This window comes from Saccoglossus kowalevskii, chromosome 1, assembly GCF_978046115.1.
Source record: "Saccoglossus kowalevskii chromosome 1, keSacKowa6.1, whole genome shotgun sequence".
In the NCBI taxonomy this organism is placed as follows: domain Eukaryota; kingdom Metazoa; phylum Hemichordata; class Enteropneusta; family Harrimaniidae; genus Saccoglossus; species Saccoglossus kowalevskii.
Genome location: NC_140641.1, coordinates 34,772,329 through 34,791,119, shown reverse-complemented (window position 1 = coordinate 34,791,119; position 18,791 = coordinate 34,772,329). Strand labels below are relative to the sequence as shown.

The following is an 18,791-nucleotide window of genomic DNA, read 5'->3' as shown; positions in this document are numbered from 1 at the left end:
AAAATATACATCATGTATCTATTGATAGTTCTATACTAAGTGTTAGTTGATTTACAGATGATTCAAATATATATGCCTGACAGCATTATTGGTAGATTAGTTTGGAGATTGTTATTGTTGTCGTTTTTTCCCAAACTTATATATTTATTATAAAATGTTGGAAATTCAATTCACAATTATGTTTAAATTATTATTATTCATATTCACTACAACCTTTGTTTAATTATTAAAATAATCTGTATGTGAAATAACAACTCAATTTTTCAATTTTATTGTTTGTATAGATTAAGAGATTAGATACTCAATGGAGGGTTATTATTAGTCTCCGTTCGGACGCAGTCCGAAATCGGGGACTTATGTTTTGACCTCCGTGCATGCGTGCGTCTGTGCATGCATCCGGACCTGTATCTTAGAAATGTCTGGACCAATCACAATCAAACTTCACACATACATCATATATGATATTATACATATGCACGTCAATTTGTTTCACGTTCTGATTCAAGATGGCCGAATGGCGGCCATTTTTGTGCTAAAAATCATCAAAATCAAGCATTTCTCGGGTGTTTACAGATGGATTTTGTTTTATGATCTGATTCAAGATGGCCGAATGGCGGCCATTTTTGTGCTGAAAAATCCTAAAAATCAAGCATTTCTCGGCTGTTTACAAATGAATTTTGTTCAAACTCGATATATACATTAGACATTATGGGACCTTGATGCAAATAATTTTGTTTTTCAGATAAGATTCAAAATGACTAACTGGCGGCCATTTTGTTTCAATGAATGTGGTTCTCGTGCCATATCTCTGACTTGCTTTCACTGATTATGTTCAAATTTTAACGATTCATTATACATCATGTCATAGATAGACAGATATATTGGTTTGACAATCCTATTCAAAATGGCCGAATGGTGGTCATTTTTGTGCTAAAAAATCATCAAATATCAAGCATTTCTGGCATTTATGGATGGATTTCGTTCAAACTTGGTACCCGGTACATACATTAGACATTACGGGTTCCTGATGCACGGCATTTTTTTTTCCAGATTGGATTCAAAATGGCTGACTGGCGGACATTTTGTTTTAATGATTGGGCTTATAGAGCCTACTCTTAAATGCTTTGACTGATTATATTCAAATTTTATATATTCGTTATTCATCATGTGATATATATACATGTATTCAAAATGGCTGATTTTGAATGCTGTTCCAGAGCAATATCTCTAAATATCAAGTACTTGTTTGATGATCAGATACAAATGTCAATCATTTTAATGTTAAAAAACCATATTCCTGACATGGTTATATTCCAGCTATATTACTATAAACAAAACTATATTTCTTAAATTTAATAACTAACGGGGACTGTGCCATGCATGGCTTGTTAAACTAGCATCTCCACTTATGTGTATACAGTCTTTATTGCTTAAATTCACACATGCACATACTGTCAGATTCCATCTAGGCAAACTAGCTTGTATTTGTTTTTATGTCAAAATGTTTTCAATTTGCAGAACCATGTTACAGGTGGTTGTTATCATGGAAAACCACATTTGTCATGGAGTAACAAAATTTGAAAACCGATTGACCAATTTTGGGCAACCATCGAAGTAAATGCAGAAATAACAATTTTACAAAGTACAATGTGTCATCATTGTACAGTTTCACTGAAATAGAAACACCTAAATTAGTTTTTAAAAAAATGTTGAGCAGTGTGTCTGAAAAGCAAGTTTTGACTGATATTGTGACCAAAACATATTCTTGAGGTTTATTTATGAAAGGTAACACAAATTGACTTGTTTAGACTACTCTATTTCCATGTGGAGAATCAGTTTTTTAAAGTCAACCCATTAGACTAGAGGTGGTATATTTGTTAATTTTCATCCCTATAGCTAAAGGTGAAATTATTGTGCAGCTGTATTTGGAATACTTGCATTGATTTCATTATCTGCCATGTGAGTGCTTTGAATACTGTGAGCAATTATATACAGTATGTGTAACTGCCTTTTATTGACACCGACAGGATGCGTTGACTCTACACTGTGTACTGTTACAATCACAAGCTGAGTTGATTGATTTAGATCATAACAGAGTTGAAGTACCTGATGTACAGCAATGCGTACAAGACATACTGAAAACAATTCATGGTAATATATTGAACCATAAAGATGAATCAGGACGTTACTTGATGACTGCCTTGGTCAATTTCCTGGAACGGGAATGTTCCGATACAATGTGAGTAGTTTGTATTAATAGCTGTGATATAACACTGTATTATTAAAGTAATAACATGAAGAAAAAATAATTATTATTACATAGTTATAGCGGAATTTCTATAATGTATACAATACAGTCTTGGCAACAATTGTGAGTGAAGATGTACCATATTTGCTTTATTAGAAACACATTCATTCATTCAATGTATGTCTGTGGTCAAAATAAAGTGCATTTCAATTATCCAGCATGCAATAAATGCAATTTTTTTTATGAGCTCTATTTCATTAAAGTTTCACATCTAATAAAGCAAATACAGTATCACACTAAGTTTGTATTGATGAGTGCCAAGCCCACAAGGTAGTTATGCAGGATTTCTTTTTTTTTGGGGGGGGGGGGGGGTCTTTAGTCAAAATATCAGGTGAATCTTGTTTACGCTTAAATTTATACAAAATCAGTTTTATTTATTCAATTTAATTTGATTATAAAAACAAAATAATGTCACAAGGTAAAAGATTCCAAATCAGAATATGCAAATTCATTCATTTTTTATTGTTTTAAATTAAACAAAATAGAAAAGTGTGTTAATTAAGAGTTAGTTCACACTTGATTTATTTTTAGTTCATAGATTAAAAACATCTAGAGACTGGCAGACTTGGTTTATTGAGAGATATCATACAATAACAGGGAATCACTGACATATACAGAATGAACTCTTCTCTAATGATGATAAATGACTAATAACTCAGGGATTCAGCTCTGATCGGTTCTTTGATCAGTGCAGAGGTCAGATAAAAAGACACTGATATATGCAACCAATCAATTAACTAGACTAGACTAGACTAGATTATAATACTTATTTATCCAGTATGTGTAAACTTTTAATGTTTTTTGGTTGTTGGGGATTTTATATATGACATACTGTATCTACAGTTAGGTTATCCTATTAAGCCACACTTGTACTCTGTTCTGTAACTAACTTAAAGCTGTTGTTCTTGAAATAGGTGAGCTAACATTGCTAATATTAACTCTATGGCTGGCACATATTTTCCAACCTGTATGTTGTTTGTGATCTGTGACGTCATATTATTGTAGATTAGACTGCATTAGCTGTCTTCTTCATCTATTATATCTTCATCTATTTTAACTATAACAACATTGTCTTTATATCAGCCAACCAGTACCAACTCAGCAGTCAGGAAACTCTAATAAGTAAGTTTGGGGTTCCCTCGGTCATGTTACGTATATGCATTGTCTATATCATGTAAACCTCTTGTGTTCTTCCCATGACAACTGCAGACGGAGAGAAGAACAATTCCTTATTTTATTGAGAGTCACTCATCTTAAAGAGTTAAAATTGTGTCCATACGTTTGTGATAAAATAGTTTGCATTGCAGCTCATTTAGTGCTAGAGCAGTAGTATCTGGGGAGAATATCTAAATTATGTACTGCAATAAAGATGAATCATCTCATTGAATGTACCTAGAGTTGAAGCTATCCCCATTGGAGGAAATAACAGACAAACAAACAGCTCAGAATTGATGTATCATTTTGCTTTATGGCAGATTTGATGACCTTAGCCCTGTCGTAAAGTGCAAATAACATACCTAATCATAGTTCTTAGTACAAAAGTCGCGTAGGGAAATTTACAAGACACAACAGAGCCACATGTCCTACAAATCAGGAATTACTTTTATATACTTCATTTCCACTTGTGATTTTTTCTCATTAGACTCTTAATTTTATAAAATGTATCCAAATGTGGGGCTAGCTTCATTATTGTCACTGTACTGAATTATGTATCACATATTACGCATTTGTTGCATGCTTCCTGATACTCTAAACTTTCTTACACAATGCATATATTATGAATTTAACCACCCACAGTTTTCCGCTCAATAAACAGAATTACTTTCTTTGTTTCCATTTTAAAATGTAATTCATTGGTGTTCAGTCATGTCTGAAAAAAACATTAATAGTTGAAATTTGCACCATGTTTGTTGGGCAACCCCTGTTACTGTTACCGAGTACTATATCCAGACATGCGTGTCTGACCTTTTGTATATGGTCATGGATATGGCTAGTGACAGTAACAAGGAAGGTTATTCATGATATGCATGACTACTTGGTATTATGTTACATGGTAAATGTAGATGTTTTTTGCAGTTGCCTGTGCTGTCTTGTGATTTAGTCAAATGTGATTGTTTTTCAAAATTTTATTTGTTTTATATTATATATTTCTCTCAATGGGGCCTTATCTTAGGCTGGATCGCCTCCCACCCCACCCCACCTTACCCCAATATTGCTGAAACCATCTTTGCTTGAAGATGTGATCTGACACTTTATTCTTGCATGATTCTTTGTTACAGTCGACTGTAGTCAGAATATTATTTTGAATTTCACATTTGTGATTCTGCTGTTCGAATTGATTACCCCCTCCCACAAGAATACTAATTAAAATATGAACATACCTAGTCATTAGTATGTTGGGTTTTAATTTTCATAAGGTAATGCATTTTGTGCCTATAAATAAATGAATGAAATATTTTGATGCAAAAATACTACAAACCACCAATGAATTTGTTATTTAAGACTGTCTTCCCAAGCAAAATTTTTGTGATTTAATTCTGCAAAATTGAATTAATATCCAGAAAAAAGCCTTGCCATACCTTTAAACTAATGTGTTGATGCCTTACTGACATTTAGCCAGGGTCAGTGGTTAGATGATGGGGACTATTACTAAGTTCTTTGTAGTACCACTACCATATGCTGGTGTCAGTCTCCACTGTAGATGACAGTAAGAATGAAAGTAGATATACAGACAAAAATAAATAAATACTTCTTGTTTTTCATCCTTTCATTGTAGGTTAGTAATGGATTTCAGCACAGTGTCAAATAAACTTTACACTGGATGTTATCAACGATTAGACCAGATGCAAAAAGATTTATTTGCAATATTTGAAAAAATAAGACGTCTATCCAAAGACTATCAAGAGGTAATTAAGTAAAGTGTCATCAAATCACTTATATTCTGGAATTAGCTAATTCGTAGTTTGCTTACAGTAGAAAATATTACTAAAATGGTGAATATTTGCATCTGACCATCATCGTTGTACACTAGAACGCAATAAATCATTTAATCATTGGCTTACAATTTAATTTCAACCCCCCCCCCCCCCCATCACATATAGTGATACTTTTGATATGCAAATTTCCAATGGTTGAATGCAAGTCACATCAAATGCCGCTAAGAATCTTTCAAGGGATAGAGGGATACCAGTATTGCAATGATCGGTTCTCATGATCAGTTTATTTAGGCACCTGTTGTAACGTCAATGTCAACGTCAATGCCCTGTCATCAACGGGGCATTGTCAAAGCATTGTTTATCCATTCATACCACGTTCATGATAGTTGATAGTCAAGATACATGATATAATATGATTATCAAGAAAAGTAAAATGATGTCCAATGACCAGGTTCCATAAACTGATAGTAAAGTTTGAAGCATTTCAGAATGTATGGTATGGTTCATGAACTAGAGTGTAACTGTACTTGTAACAATATACTCACAATGTATCTTGACTTTTCTACAGATTTATTACACTGCAATAAGGCTACAGGAGTACTACATATTATCTCGTGAACAGGTGTGTGAATGGGGACAAGTTTTGAACTCTCCAGCATTGCATTATATCAATGTTCACCTTCAGTCTGATTTAAAAGCAGAAAAAGCTCATGACAAAGTGCGGAAACAAGAGCGAATGCCAGAGACAGAGACAGAGCTGGATGTTGACTATAGTAATATGGTAAGAAAACATGTCTTTTATGTTTGGTACTATAGTGGGTATGATGTATATATCCTTAAAGTGATTTACTAGTACCCAGGGAGTATTAATTTGAGATCGTCCAGAGTAATTTCTCATACATGCTTTGACTGATCACATTCAAACTTAACACACAGACAATGTACAATGACTTGCATATGCAATCATTTCTCATTATAATTTGGTCAAGTATGGCTAATGCTAATTTCTGATACATAAATATGTTCTTCGCTTCTTGGAGATGAACAGGGAAATTTCATTGAAACTTTGTATCATGATTATGCATATTGGGTTTACAGGTGCATGTCCCTGTTCGGATGAAGTCCAAAAATTCGGTCTCTGTCCGTCCGTTCGTCCGTTTTCTTTTTATGCGTCCTCGACAATTTATCAGCCATGCTTCAACAGATTTTGTTAATAGACAAGACATAGTGCTGTGTCCTCAAATGTTAGTTCAGTCAAATGCAAATATACTATGACTTGTTGTATTCATTTTACAGACTGTACCGCTAATTAATATGAGAACCAATGAACCATTAGTAAAAGATGATGGTAGTCCATTCTATGAGCAGTACGTGACTGAAACTGGGTGTTATAAAATAGGGGATTGCGTCTACTTGCATCCTGATGGTCGGAATAAACCTGGTATTGCTAAAATAGACAGCCTCTGGGAAGACAAAGAGTAAGTTCACAACATATAATGCTGGAGTGATGTCATGGTATTATCTAAGTACTAAAGCCAAGTATAAACTAGCATTACAAATACGTGTAGTCTGGTTATAACCAAACAAGACAGAAATGTAATTTGATGGTTTTCATTCGACAAAATAAACATGAGTTATTGTACAGTCATACAATTTATTGTGTATAAATCCGCATAAAATTAGTTTTACTGGTAGGGTGACTTTTACCTTATATCGGCTATGATATTTGATACTAACTTGATTCGGAATGTGGTGCACCATAGTCATGGTGAATAAATTCTATATATTTATACTATAAACTGAGAGACATTATGTTAAACACATCGTTAGCTAACCAGAATGTTTGCTCATTCTACATGCAACTCATTAACTATAGTATTCAAATTAATAAATTCATGGATAAAGCCAAAATACTAAAATTATATGATGCACGTCTTACAGCAAACTTTGCCTGTTTGTCAGTGATGTAGGTGCAGTCATAAATTTAACTTTGTCTCTATCTGTTCAGTGGTGTGCCTTGGTTCCAGGGACCTGTCTTCCTCTACCCAGAAGACACTAAACATCTTGCTACTACAGTGTTCTATGAGAAAGAAGTATTCCAGGGCCATACTATTGTCCGTCAAATGTCTGATGTGATTGGTAAATGTACTGTACTCCACTTCTCGGATTATTTAAGAAGTAAGTTTTACCCATACATGATACCAGTATCAAATATATCAATTATAAAAAGCATGTAATTAAAGGGACAATTATACCAAAAGTTGAATCAAAACAAGTGTTAGAAATGCACTGACAGTATGCATATTAGGTTTTAGGGTGCATTACATTGACAGTATGCACAGTAAGTGTTGGGTTTAGGAAGCATTAATCAAAGCAGGATATAGCTAGTTGCTTTACATCATTGATCAAGTCTGTACTAAAGGATAATAAATCATCAGTTTTTGACTCCCGTATGCGAAGCACACAATGTCTTTGCATTTAGTGCGTCTGTATGTGTATGTTTGTTCCACTGATATCCCAAGAACCATATGTTGGTTTTTGATGAAACTTGATGCTTTAGGCTAATGCGCAGATTTGATTAGGTTTTGGTTGAAATCTATGCATATTATTTACCTAATTTGCATGATAAGTTAATTTTTAGCTGTTCCATGACTGTTCCAGTGATATCTGAAAGACCTCTTATTGGATTTTGATGAAACTTGGGACATCGATGCTCTGGACTCTGTTCTCTGCACAGATTTGATTATTTTTGGGTACAAAACCATGCATATTAATTACAAATTTGCATAGTTATAAGTACATTTTTCGGCTTTTCCACTGATATCTCAAGTACTAATTATCATATTTTAATACAACTTGGTACATAGATGCTCTAAAAGTTATCACAGACAAGATTGGTTTTGGTTTAAAATCTGTGCATATTAATTACAAAATTTGCATAATTAGCCATTTTTTTGGTTTTCACATCAATAAGTCAAGTACTAATTATCCCATTTCAATGAATGAAACTTGGTACATAGATGCTCTAGGGCAATGCACAGACCTGCTCAGTTTTCAATTAAAATCTGTTCATGATAATTACTTAATTTTCATAATGATTCATAATTTTTTGGTTCTAATCACATTTCAATGAAATTTAATACATAGATGGTCTGGCACATTGTTTTGCATTAACATCTGTGCATATCAATTACCTTTTTTTCATAATAATTAGGCAGTTTTCAGCATTTCCAGCAATATCTCAACTACTCATTATCTTATTTTAATGAACCTTGGTGCATATATACTCTAAGACAATGCAACAATCTAATTTCTCTTCAGCTTTCCAATTTTTTAGCTCCACTGTCGACTTTGTCGAGCGGAGCCTATCATATGAGTGATTGTCCGTCGTATGTGTCAATGTTTTTTTTTTTTCGACTTCTTAAAAACTACAAGCCTGAATGATTTGATACTTGGTGTATATGTACCTTGGGTAGACCTCTCTCAGATTTGTTCATTTCATGATGATATCTTCAATTGTCTAATTTTGGTGAATATTTTTGTCATTTTTGGTAAAAAGTGATATTTTTGAATTCTTGTTGAAAACAAGTCCCATTGCTTTGATACTATACATATTGTTCATTTTCTAATGATATCTTCTGTTCTTTAATTGAAATGTGCATTGCTAACAGCGGAGCTATCTCAGCCAACTGGCCGCTTGTTTAGGAATAATTATCATATTAAAATAAAACTTTGTACGTTCCCCAGAACAATACATAGACCTAAATCTATGCATAATAATACATTTAGTTCATTTCTGATATCAAATCGGATTTAAATTGAATTATAGATGCTCTGAAATTAATTAGACAGAAAAATATTACACAGGAGTTCTTTTTTTTCTTTGATTATATTGTAATCACATTACACTAATATTGTTCAAAACAATTTCTATTTCTCACTCGTTGACAAAACAAATAGATGCCTTTTATGTGGGGAAAACTTTTGCCTCGGTCACAGACTTTTTTATGAAATTTTTGACATCAAATCTAGCACAACCTCTGGATTGGGTCAGTAATTAACCCAACTTGTACCAAATTCATTGTTGTTTTAAATCATTTACATTCCCTATAAGCTTTGTACATTGAATTAATCATCATTATTATTGTTCCTTACTGTGTACCTAACTGATTTTGCAGGTCGTCCTACTGAAATACCTGAGGAAGACATCTTTCTTTATCGATGTAGATATGAAGAAGGCAGAGAGTTCTGGAAAGTTGCTTCCAAGTCTGCACCCAAAATGTCCAATAAACAAGTCCCAGCTGATGAGTGGTATTTCTTCAAAAAGCCTCTTCAACTGTGGATGAGTCAAGGTTCACCGTTCCTCCAAGAAGCTCTACAGGAATGCATGAATGCTGTTCCTCCTTCAAGTAGTGATGAAAAGACTGAAATTACTACTGAAGGTGAGGAAGAGAAAGAAGAGGAAGACACTGACACTAACGCTAATACGCCTGAAGTAGATTCAACCCATACTGAAGAAATGGAACCAAAATCTAGTGTGGAGGAAGTTGCTGAACCTGATGTGAATGAAAACAATTCTGAAACTACATCACCAGAAACCAATCATCAGGAATATGATGGCCATGAAAGAAGAATAAAATTCACAAATGGTTATCCATTCTTTTTAAGAGAAAAGTATGCTCAATTCAAAAAAAAGTTTCCAAACAAGACCATGAGTGAGGTTAGAAGAATGATTCATGGGAAGTGGACAAAGCTGGATCCAGCAGAACAAAAGAGTTATCACATTAAAGCCAGAGAACAAATACAAAAAACTCTAAACAAATCTAGTTCCAAAAAAGCAGCAGAGGAATCCGAGAAAAACAGTAAAGACCACCATCAACTAAGGACTAATATTGTAGTGCCATCCATTCTTCAGATACGGGTGCCAAAAGTGAAATCTGCAAGTGATCAAAGGGGAAAACACTGTCGTAGGGGTTTTAATATACTTGTAAGGGACATGCATAAAACATTGAAAAGACAATACCCTGATAAAGTAAAAAAGGAGCTTATGAAAATCATCCATGCCAAGTGGCAGACAATGGATAAGACTGAACAAGAAGCATATCACAGGCGTGCAAGAGAAACTATGATAAGAAAACGTCAACGCAAGTATGGAAGATCAGCTGTTTCGATTGCTAGTATGGATGATGATGAAGAGGATGAAGATGTTGAAGTTGAAGAAAACGGAGTGATTGAAGCCCCTGCTCGAGATACTAGAAATGATCGACAGAAAAAGAAAATGAAGAAAGCATTAGGCTATGCAGTATTCATGAAGGAATGGTACAAAGAGGTGAGCAAACAGCATCCTGATAAGAGTCGCTTGGAAGTGTATCAACTGATCCATGAAAAATGGGATGCCTTACCACGTCAGGAACAATTAGATTATAATATTAGAGCAAAAGGTGGGCCGTTGGTGGTTAGAAAAACTTCACTTAAAACAGGCATTCGCATGTCAAGTGCTAAAGCTGCACTTGCACATAGGCCAAAGGTGGTGAAAGTGGCAAGAGCTTACAGTACCGGCTACAACATCTACTCTAAAGAGGTATACCAGGAGATTAGAAAAGATAACCCTGGAAGAAGTCACACTGATGTGATGAGACTTGTTGGTCAGAAATGGAAATCTCTAGGATTAGACTCACAGAAACAATACCTGGAAAAGGCACTGACTGCCAGAGGACTGCCAATTCCAGACGGATTAGGACAGGTTAAAAAACGTAGAAAATATGTAAGACGTCAGAAAACAAACATACAGAGACTCAAAACATCCAAGTTTATCGCTGATGCTGTAGATGGTCCAGATCCTGATCTTGACCTGGACTTAGATCCGGATCTAGACCCAGATTTTAACCCTGGTCCAGATTCTTTGTCAATGTCACATGAAGCATTCAAACTGAACACTGCAACATCTAAAAGCTCCCCTTTCTACAGATACTATAAATGGATGTCCAAGAGACTTAGCCATAAATTTAAAGGCAAACCCAAGGGATCTCTAAAAAGGTACATAGTAGGGAAGTGGTTAACGTTATCTGAAGAAGAAAAAGACCCCTACAAAGAACCATATCGTATACGGCGCCATGCAAAGATTCTCCGCTTGGCTGAAAAGATGAAGAACAACAAAATTAAAACGGTTAGACAATTGCTATCAGAAAAGCGAACAGACTCTGAAGCTAGTGGGACTGAGACTACTGATATTATGCCAGGCGATTCCGACTCTGGAGAAGTTTTAGATTTATCAAGGCCTTTGGATTTTGATGAAAATATTAATGAACTTTATGATTCTTTCGGTGAAAAACAAGGAAGTCCTGATTCCATACCTATTGGTAGAGCTCAGACCAGAAGTATTACTTCTTCTTTAAAGAAGGCTGAGAAAGATAGTACTACCAATAACACTGATGCAAGTCTTACACACTCTTCATCAGATGTACAGGAACCAGATAGTAGAAGCAGTTTTGAAGTTAAATCATCTTCTACTCATAAGGACTTGATTATTGAAGATGCTGAAATGCCTCAGCTAGAACCGCTTCAGAGAGACCCACAGCATGATGTTGGTCATGCATCTGTTGGCAATTTGGCTAGTGATAGTTACATGGCACCTCCATGTGGAGAGCTTATTGCATCTGCCCACACCATTTCTACAAATGATCAAATTGCTGTAGAAGCTCGGTTTAGAGAATTATGTGAGGAAGATGAATCACTGCCACTGCCAGGGTGTGTGCGACTACAGATGTACAGTGAAGACATGGAAGAGAATATTTCTATGCTACGATGTCTTATTGGACGTTGTGATTTTGTATGCAACAAGAGAGCTTGGATGAAAATGCACTTGCAAGTAGAACACAAAAAACTGAACAGACAGAGAAGATCGTCCTGTGGCAGCTCCAGTCGAAGTGCAACTCCTATGTCTGACAGTACAACAAGAAGTGTTATGGCAACACCAGATAAACCACTTCACACTATAACTGATCCACATAAGCTGTCTCTACTCTCACACTTTCCTTTACATGTTGCTGCTACAATTTTAAAGGCAGAGGAAGCATCAAGTAAAGCAGATTTACCAGCACTACCACCAACATCATCAATGAACAAGAGTAGTGTTAGAGGAGGTTCTGTGTCGAGTCATCGTGTTGCAAATTCCAATGAATCTCAATACACAAGTTCCACTGCACGTACTGTAGAAAAGGATGAAAAGGCTCCTCACTTAACTCGATCAAGTCCTGAGATTGTGAAAGTTACAAAAAACAGTTTGAGTTCCTCAAGGGATTCCATTCCAGAGCTTATTCCGGAGAAATTGATGACAAAAATTGAAAATAATACAACCACTCCAGTAAGGGAGAAGAAAAAGTTGATGGAATCTGAGGAAGGAACAGGACCAGTAGATCTCACAGTCCCAATGAAGAAGAGAAAAATATCTCCAGAGGCTGCTGGTTTTTTTAATGACTTATCTTATGGTGGTATTGATTCAAAAGAAGGTGTGGCTGGTCTTGTTATAGGAAAGTCTTGGACAGTTTCTCCAAATGAGCAACATATTTGGGTTGAAAATGACGGCATAATCAGAAAACTGAATTCTCAAGATGGTTCTCCTCAAAGAAGAATTGATAGTTCCAGCAGCTCACTGCCTCCAAGGAGCAATGCCCAGCCATCATATCCTGGGCACATTATGCATCCCAGGGATATGCAATCATCTTACTTTGTATCTAGGTTAAGAGGACAAACTCTAGAACCTTTTTCAAATGTTATTGACAAGAGGAATAGAGGGAGGCCTAGAAGAGGCATTTCTCCTGATAGACATGGTACATCAGAACATTTGCCTTCCAGTCAAGGGATTACATCCACTGCAAACTCTTCTCCTGATTCAGCTTATGCATCTTCTCAGATGGATTCATTAATGCAAGTTTATTCTACCTCCGGTCATGGGAACAGCATTAATTCTACTAAACCTGTAAATAGCAGTGCTGTATCAACATCTTCTTTGCATTCCTCTCGGGACCTAACATCAGTATTATCGTCACCTGTTTCCAAAACAGGGTCATCTCATCAAAGTACAGTCTCTACTTCAGGACGAGGAGTTTCAGAACAAATCTCACAACCACGTTCCCATTCTGCACCGATGATTGCAACCACTTACCAAGCAGTTGCTTCAGCAATGCAGCAAGGAGCCCCTATCCTTCCTGGAAACAAAGACAATATAAGAAATGTTTACAACCAGGGAACTGCTTCTGATTTGAGAGCACCACCTCAAATAAATAGACATTCACAAATAAGATCAAGTCAATCTTCGGTTGAATCTTCTCCAAACTCCCAGCTGTACAATCATCCTGCCAGTGCATCACAGACACGCATTTCTCCAGCAGAAGTCTCACCTCATCTCACACAGTTGCTTGAGAAGCAGAACTGTCCCAGAGTAAGCAATAGTATGCCCTCATTAATTAAAGTATCCTCATCCAGACGCCCAAACAATGACATTATGAACTACATTCAGGGGAATAGCAATGCACAAGCTGCTAGGATGAACCTGGAACCCTTCACTGGGATTCGTGACAGAACTGAGGCTTTAGCTAGTTTGGGATTGCAAAGAGCAGCACCACATAATCAATAGACTGCCGCAATCTGCCAACAAGGACAGTCGCATCAATTCTTTATTTGGTTGTTGAGTATTTGTTTGTAAGGTTGATTTTAGGAAAGATGTGATTACTTACTATTACTTTGTGAGGTCAGGCATGTTTTTATATGGACCACAACTTTAACTGGCTAAGAGTTACCTGTACATACCAGTACACTGGAGCAGGGGAACATAGCTGGACCTTGGAGTAAATATTCCAGTCCGGCAATTTATTGACAACCTTCTCTTTTATGGACATGCCTGTGTGGACATAGTGCAGGCAATTGTATCCCACAATGCCATGGTGCAATCCTTGAGAAATTTGAATGAGTGCCACTTTTCACCATTTGTTTTCCATGACATTATTAGAAGTTTTATAAATTTTATAAGATGTTTTGAAATAGAGCATTAATATATTAAGAAGTTAGACGTGGCACTCAACAGAAGTTTTGGATACTACTGTGAACAGCCAGCTGACACCCACCTCTGATGCAAACTTTGAACTATGCATACAACCTGTCAACATATACAGCTGCTGTCAGTGTATGGAACTAGTATCTTACTATGATGTAGTGTGGCTTTAGTATATGTGCGCTAATTTTAGTGAAACTAATAAATCTATTGAATGGTTTCCAACCATTGTACCATATAAGTGGTTGACTCACGTCGGACGAATTAACAGGGGGTTGTTTAGGAGTCATCTAGTCACTCATAATCCCTTGCATTGAGAGTACTTAGTGGAAATTACATATCTACTAAATATAATTGTTGAAATCATGTGTAAAGATCATTTTCTGCCATTTAAAATAGTGTTCTAGCAAATTCAACTCCAACCATTGCAAAGGTTTAATTATTTACATTTTTCAGTTAATTTTCTTTATCCAAGAACTTGCATGGTATTGAGTGCGAGTTATTTTGATTGAAATATGTTTTGTATAAAAGAACATTGATTGGGAATACAAATACTGTCAATCACTTTATTTTTTAGCTGTGATTCATTGGTTAGTATGTATGTGATGCATTTTTCCCAAAGTTGCATGCAAACCATTGATTAAATGATTGTTTTACTGGATTCTGTTCACTTAACTATTTTGTGAAAATCAAATTGTCCATTCCTTTGGTTTAATCTCAGTATTTCTAGGAATATTGCAAAGTCGTTAGTGCTTGACTTAAATCATCTTTCAAATAATTACAAATTTGATAAAAAATTAAATTTTAAAACTAAAATCATTAAAAGTGAACTGCAATGTTGATTGTTTATACTATTTTCAACCAATGTTTGTGTAGCCCCTCGACTCTGGTTACCAATATTTCCATAGACCCCAGACTCTGGACACTGATATTTGTGTAGCCCTTTGGTTCTGGACACTGATATTTGTGTAATCACTTGGCTCTAAGCACTAATATTTGTATGGCCTCTTGGCTTGGGTATCAGTATTTGTGTAGTCTCTTGGTTCTGGGGACCAATATTTGTGTAGCGCCTTCAATCTGGATACCAATATTTGTACAACCCTTTGGCTCTGGGTTGTAGCCCTTGGTTCTGAGCACCAGTCTAATAATTCATGCAATTCTTTTTGTAGAGTTAAAACAATTTATTAATCTAATTATTAAACATGACATTGTTACCCAGACAGTAAAAAAACCAGCTAACTACACATTGTCAAATTGTATTTGCATATCACTTGACAGTATGCGAAATATTCAGTTAATTGTGCAGTAGAACGTGTGCTCATTTTATTACAGTGACAAAAATATATGTATTTCTGCCTTTGTTTCACTATTTAGACTATTTCATTCTAAAACTAGCATTCCATGTATGTTGTGTGTATCTGGCAATTTACGAAGGGATGTAGGGGCATTCAGTTCTGTGGTGTTTGCTCCAAATTGTAAAAAAAAAAAAAATGCTATGAAAATACAAAAGTATATGCAAAGTGTCTTTTAGAAGAAGAAGAGATGCATGCCAGATTTTTATATGCAACTTGTATTTATTTTCTCGTGTAGTTTGGTAGATATTGGCTTTGCTATGTATATATGTTCTTGCATTGCATTTTTCATGTATTTCTTATTTTCAAACTGGGGCATTAGTGTGTTTTATCGTAGACTTGTTTGGCTTGTCGCTTTCAACTTCATTATTACCGGTATCTAATGTTTCTCTGTATGCATTAAATGGAATGACATGTGTCAGTCAGATTGGCCTGTTGTTACTCGATGTCTCCACAACTTCTTATCAACAGTCCCAATAAAATATTATGGGGAAACTTATTTTGCACAACAGAAAAACCATGGTAATGGCGAGCTGATTGTATACCATACAGACTACAGGTGGCTTGGTAGTTCAGTGCATTATATTACCTAACACACAGACAGGATTCTGTATAGTCCTAAATGAGATTATAATATGGAATATTAATTTTCGTCACATTTTACATAATGTCATAGCATTGTGTATGTTCTTTAAGCAGCTGTAGATTACTTGAACTAGGTCACATGATCATTGTGACAACAAGAACCTAAAGAAACATCTTGTATCTTACAGAGCCTCCTACATCGTTCAAATCAGACTAATTCCAGCTAATGTGAAATGTTTATCAAATTTTATTAGCATCAAGTTGTGGTTCTGTGTAGATAGCCTAGACCATATTTACCAAGTGAATGTCAGCTTGTATATCAAGATTTGATACAAGGGAAGTTTTGTTTTTCTTGAAATGTAATATATTTTTCCCGTGTGCCTGTCTGTGTATTCTTTTTGATATTCAGAATTTGAAGTTTAATGCTTATTTTAATGAAAAACATGTCAGTCTTCAAGTTAAACTGGTTGATGATCACTTCCAGTGACTAGTTTGTTTTCTTGTGCATAATTATTTTGTAATAAAATGTGCTTCATGTTTAGAAAAATGAACGATTTAACAAAGGCTTTATTGAATTTGTATTTTGTCTGTATCACCTAAAACTATTCATATCAGCATTCATAGAAGTCTAAAAACAGTGATTCAAAGTTTACTGCTTGAGCCTATAGTGTTTGACTTTGATTTAAATTCATATATCTACTGACCCCCTTGCATCTATACAAATGTTTCTATCAAGCATAGGATGGATGGATCCACAATTGACATTGATGGAGCAAACAACTGTTGTCATCTTTCAAAAAATAAACTTTTTTTTTGTAATTTTTAATCAAGACCAATAGCTAATTTACAATGGGAATTTTTTCTATTTGGAAAGAAATTTTAAAAAATAAATCAAAATATGCATGTGATGGCATTCAAAAAATTTAAATATTTTTTTGTAAAACGAATGCCATAAAAGTTGTTCACAGTATGTATAAAATGTTATCCTAATGTTTGGCATTCTGGGCTTTTGAATGCATGCTAAAAGTGGCATTCTGGGCTTTTGAATGCATGCTAAAAGTGGCATTCTGGGCTTTTGAATGCATGCTAAAAGTGGCATTCTGGGCTTTTGAATGCATGCTAAAAGTGGCATTCTGGGCTTTTGAATGCATGCTAAAAGTGGCATTCTGGGCTTTTGAATGCATGCTAAAAGTGGCATTCTGGGCTTTTGAATGCATGCTAAATGTGTGGCATTCTGGGCTTTTGAATGCATGCTAAAAGTATGGCATTCTGGGCCTTTGAATGCATGCTAAATGTGTGGCATTCTGGGCTTTTGAATGCATGCTAAATGTGTGGCATTCTGGGCTTTTGAATGCATGCTAAATGTGTGGCATTCTGGGCTTTTGAATGCATGCTAAATGTGTGGCATTCTGGGCTTTTGAATGCATGCTAAAAAGTATGGCATTCTGGGCTTTTGAATGCATGCTAAAAAGTGTGGCATTCTGGGCTTTTGAATGCATGCTAAAAGTGTGGCATTCTGGGCTTTTGAATGCATGCTAAAAGTGTGGCATTCTGGGCTTTTGAATACATGCTGTAAGTGTGGCATTGTGGGCTTTTGAATGCATGCTGTAAGTGTGGCATTCTGGGTTTTTGAATGCATGCTCCAAGTGTGGCATTCTGGGCTCTTAATGCATGCTATAAGTGTGTCAATTTGGGCTTTTTAATGCACACGTAAATGTGTCAGACTGCGCAACTCGCGGAAATTGCTGAAGTATAGGATGAAAACCTGCTAACGAGTAAAAAAGCATTGTTATTTAGTATGTTAGTGAAAGGTTCAATGAAAAGGCAAAAATAAATGCCCCCCCCCCCCTTTGAGTATGTGCAGAAATGCGTTACGAGAAAGCTGTTTGTTCCGCTCCCAGTGAAGGCACTGTGGGAATGTACCCCACTCACTTTCTGAGATGGTAACAATTGGACCAAATTAAATGTGACATAATGGTGCTGTGATTGTTACTGATCCAATGCATAATGCTAAGTAATATCAGTAGTTTATGCATCCAACAAGTTTTTTACATTACTATTTTATTATGTCACAGCATTGACTATTCGTTAACCACTGATCACATTTGAGGTGGTTCTATTTGTAGTCACCATGTATTGAAAGTAAAACCAATCCATTTCTACCCATGTTTTCTGTGACAGAATACAGCAATAATTATTTTCAAAAAGCATAGGAAAAAAGATACTTTATATTGGAATTGCTTGGAACTGTGTAGGCACAGTTTTGTAGATATAGAAAAATAAAATGTGTCATAAAAATCCAATGTGTGATGTTTTTCTGTTCTGCCATGTTTTTTTCAGAGGCTTGTGTAGGTAACCTGGGCATAATGGTTGCTACTCAATAAATATTAACGTATACAAAAAATACAAGACTCTAGTTTTAAAACTTTTGTGGATGTTTTTATTTGGAGATAAGTCTTTCAATCACTTTTCTTTGATTACATTAGGCTCTGTAACCAACGGCTTACATGTATAGCATCTGTCGTTGCACACAAAGATAATGTTGATGTTCAGGATATCAC

At 35.4% G+C, this 18,791-nt stretch overlaps 1 protein-coding gene across 2 annotated transcripts in view; it reads left to right on the top strand.

Moving 5' to 3' along the window:
• Positions 1 to 16,781, top strand: part of LOC102808437 (uncharacterized) — a 45,230-nt gene extending 28,449 nt beyond the window's left edge. The window contains exons 4-10 of one of the 2 annotated variants that reach the window (XM_085500936.1): positions 2,028 to 2,239; positions 3,392 to 3,430; positions 5,085 to 5,214; positions 5,813 to 6,025; positions 6,541 to 6,722; positions 7,253 to 7,422; positions 9,423 to 16,781. In XM_085500936.1, the coding sequence (XP_085357062.1) occupies positions 2,028 to 2,239; positions 3,392 to 3,430; positions 5,085 to 5,214; positions 5,813 to 6,025; positions 6,541 to 6,722; positions 7,253 to 7,422; positions 9,423 to 13,879 (5,403 nt within the window). In that variant the 3' untranslated portion in view covers positions 13,880 to 16,781. The remainder of the gene's footprint in view (positions 1 to 2,027; positions 2,240 to 3,391; positions 3,431 to 5,084; positions 5,215 to 5,812; positions 6,026 to 6,540; positions 6,723 to 7,252; positions 7,423 to 9,422) is intronic. The other variant, XM_078006774.2, reaches the window with a different exon arrangement.
• Positions 16,782 to 18,791: the final 2,010 nt, after the last annotated feature.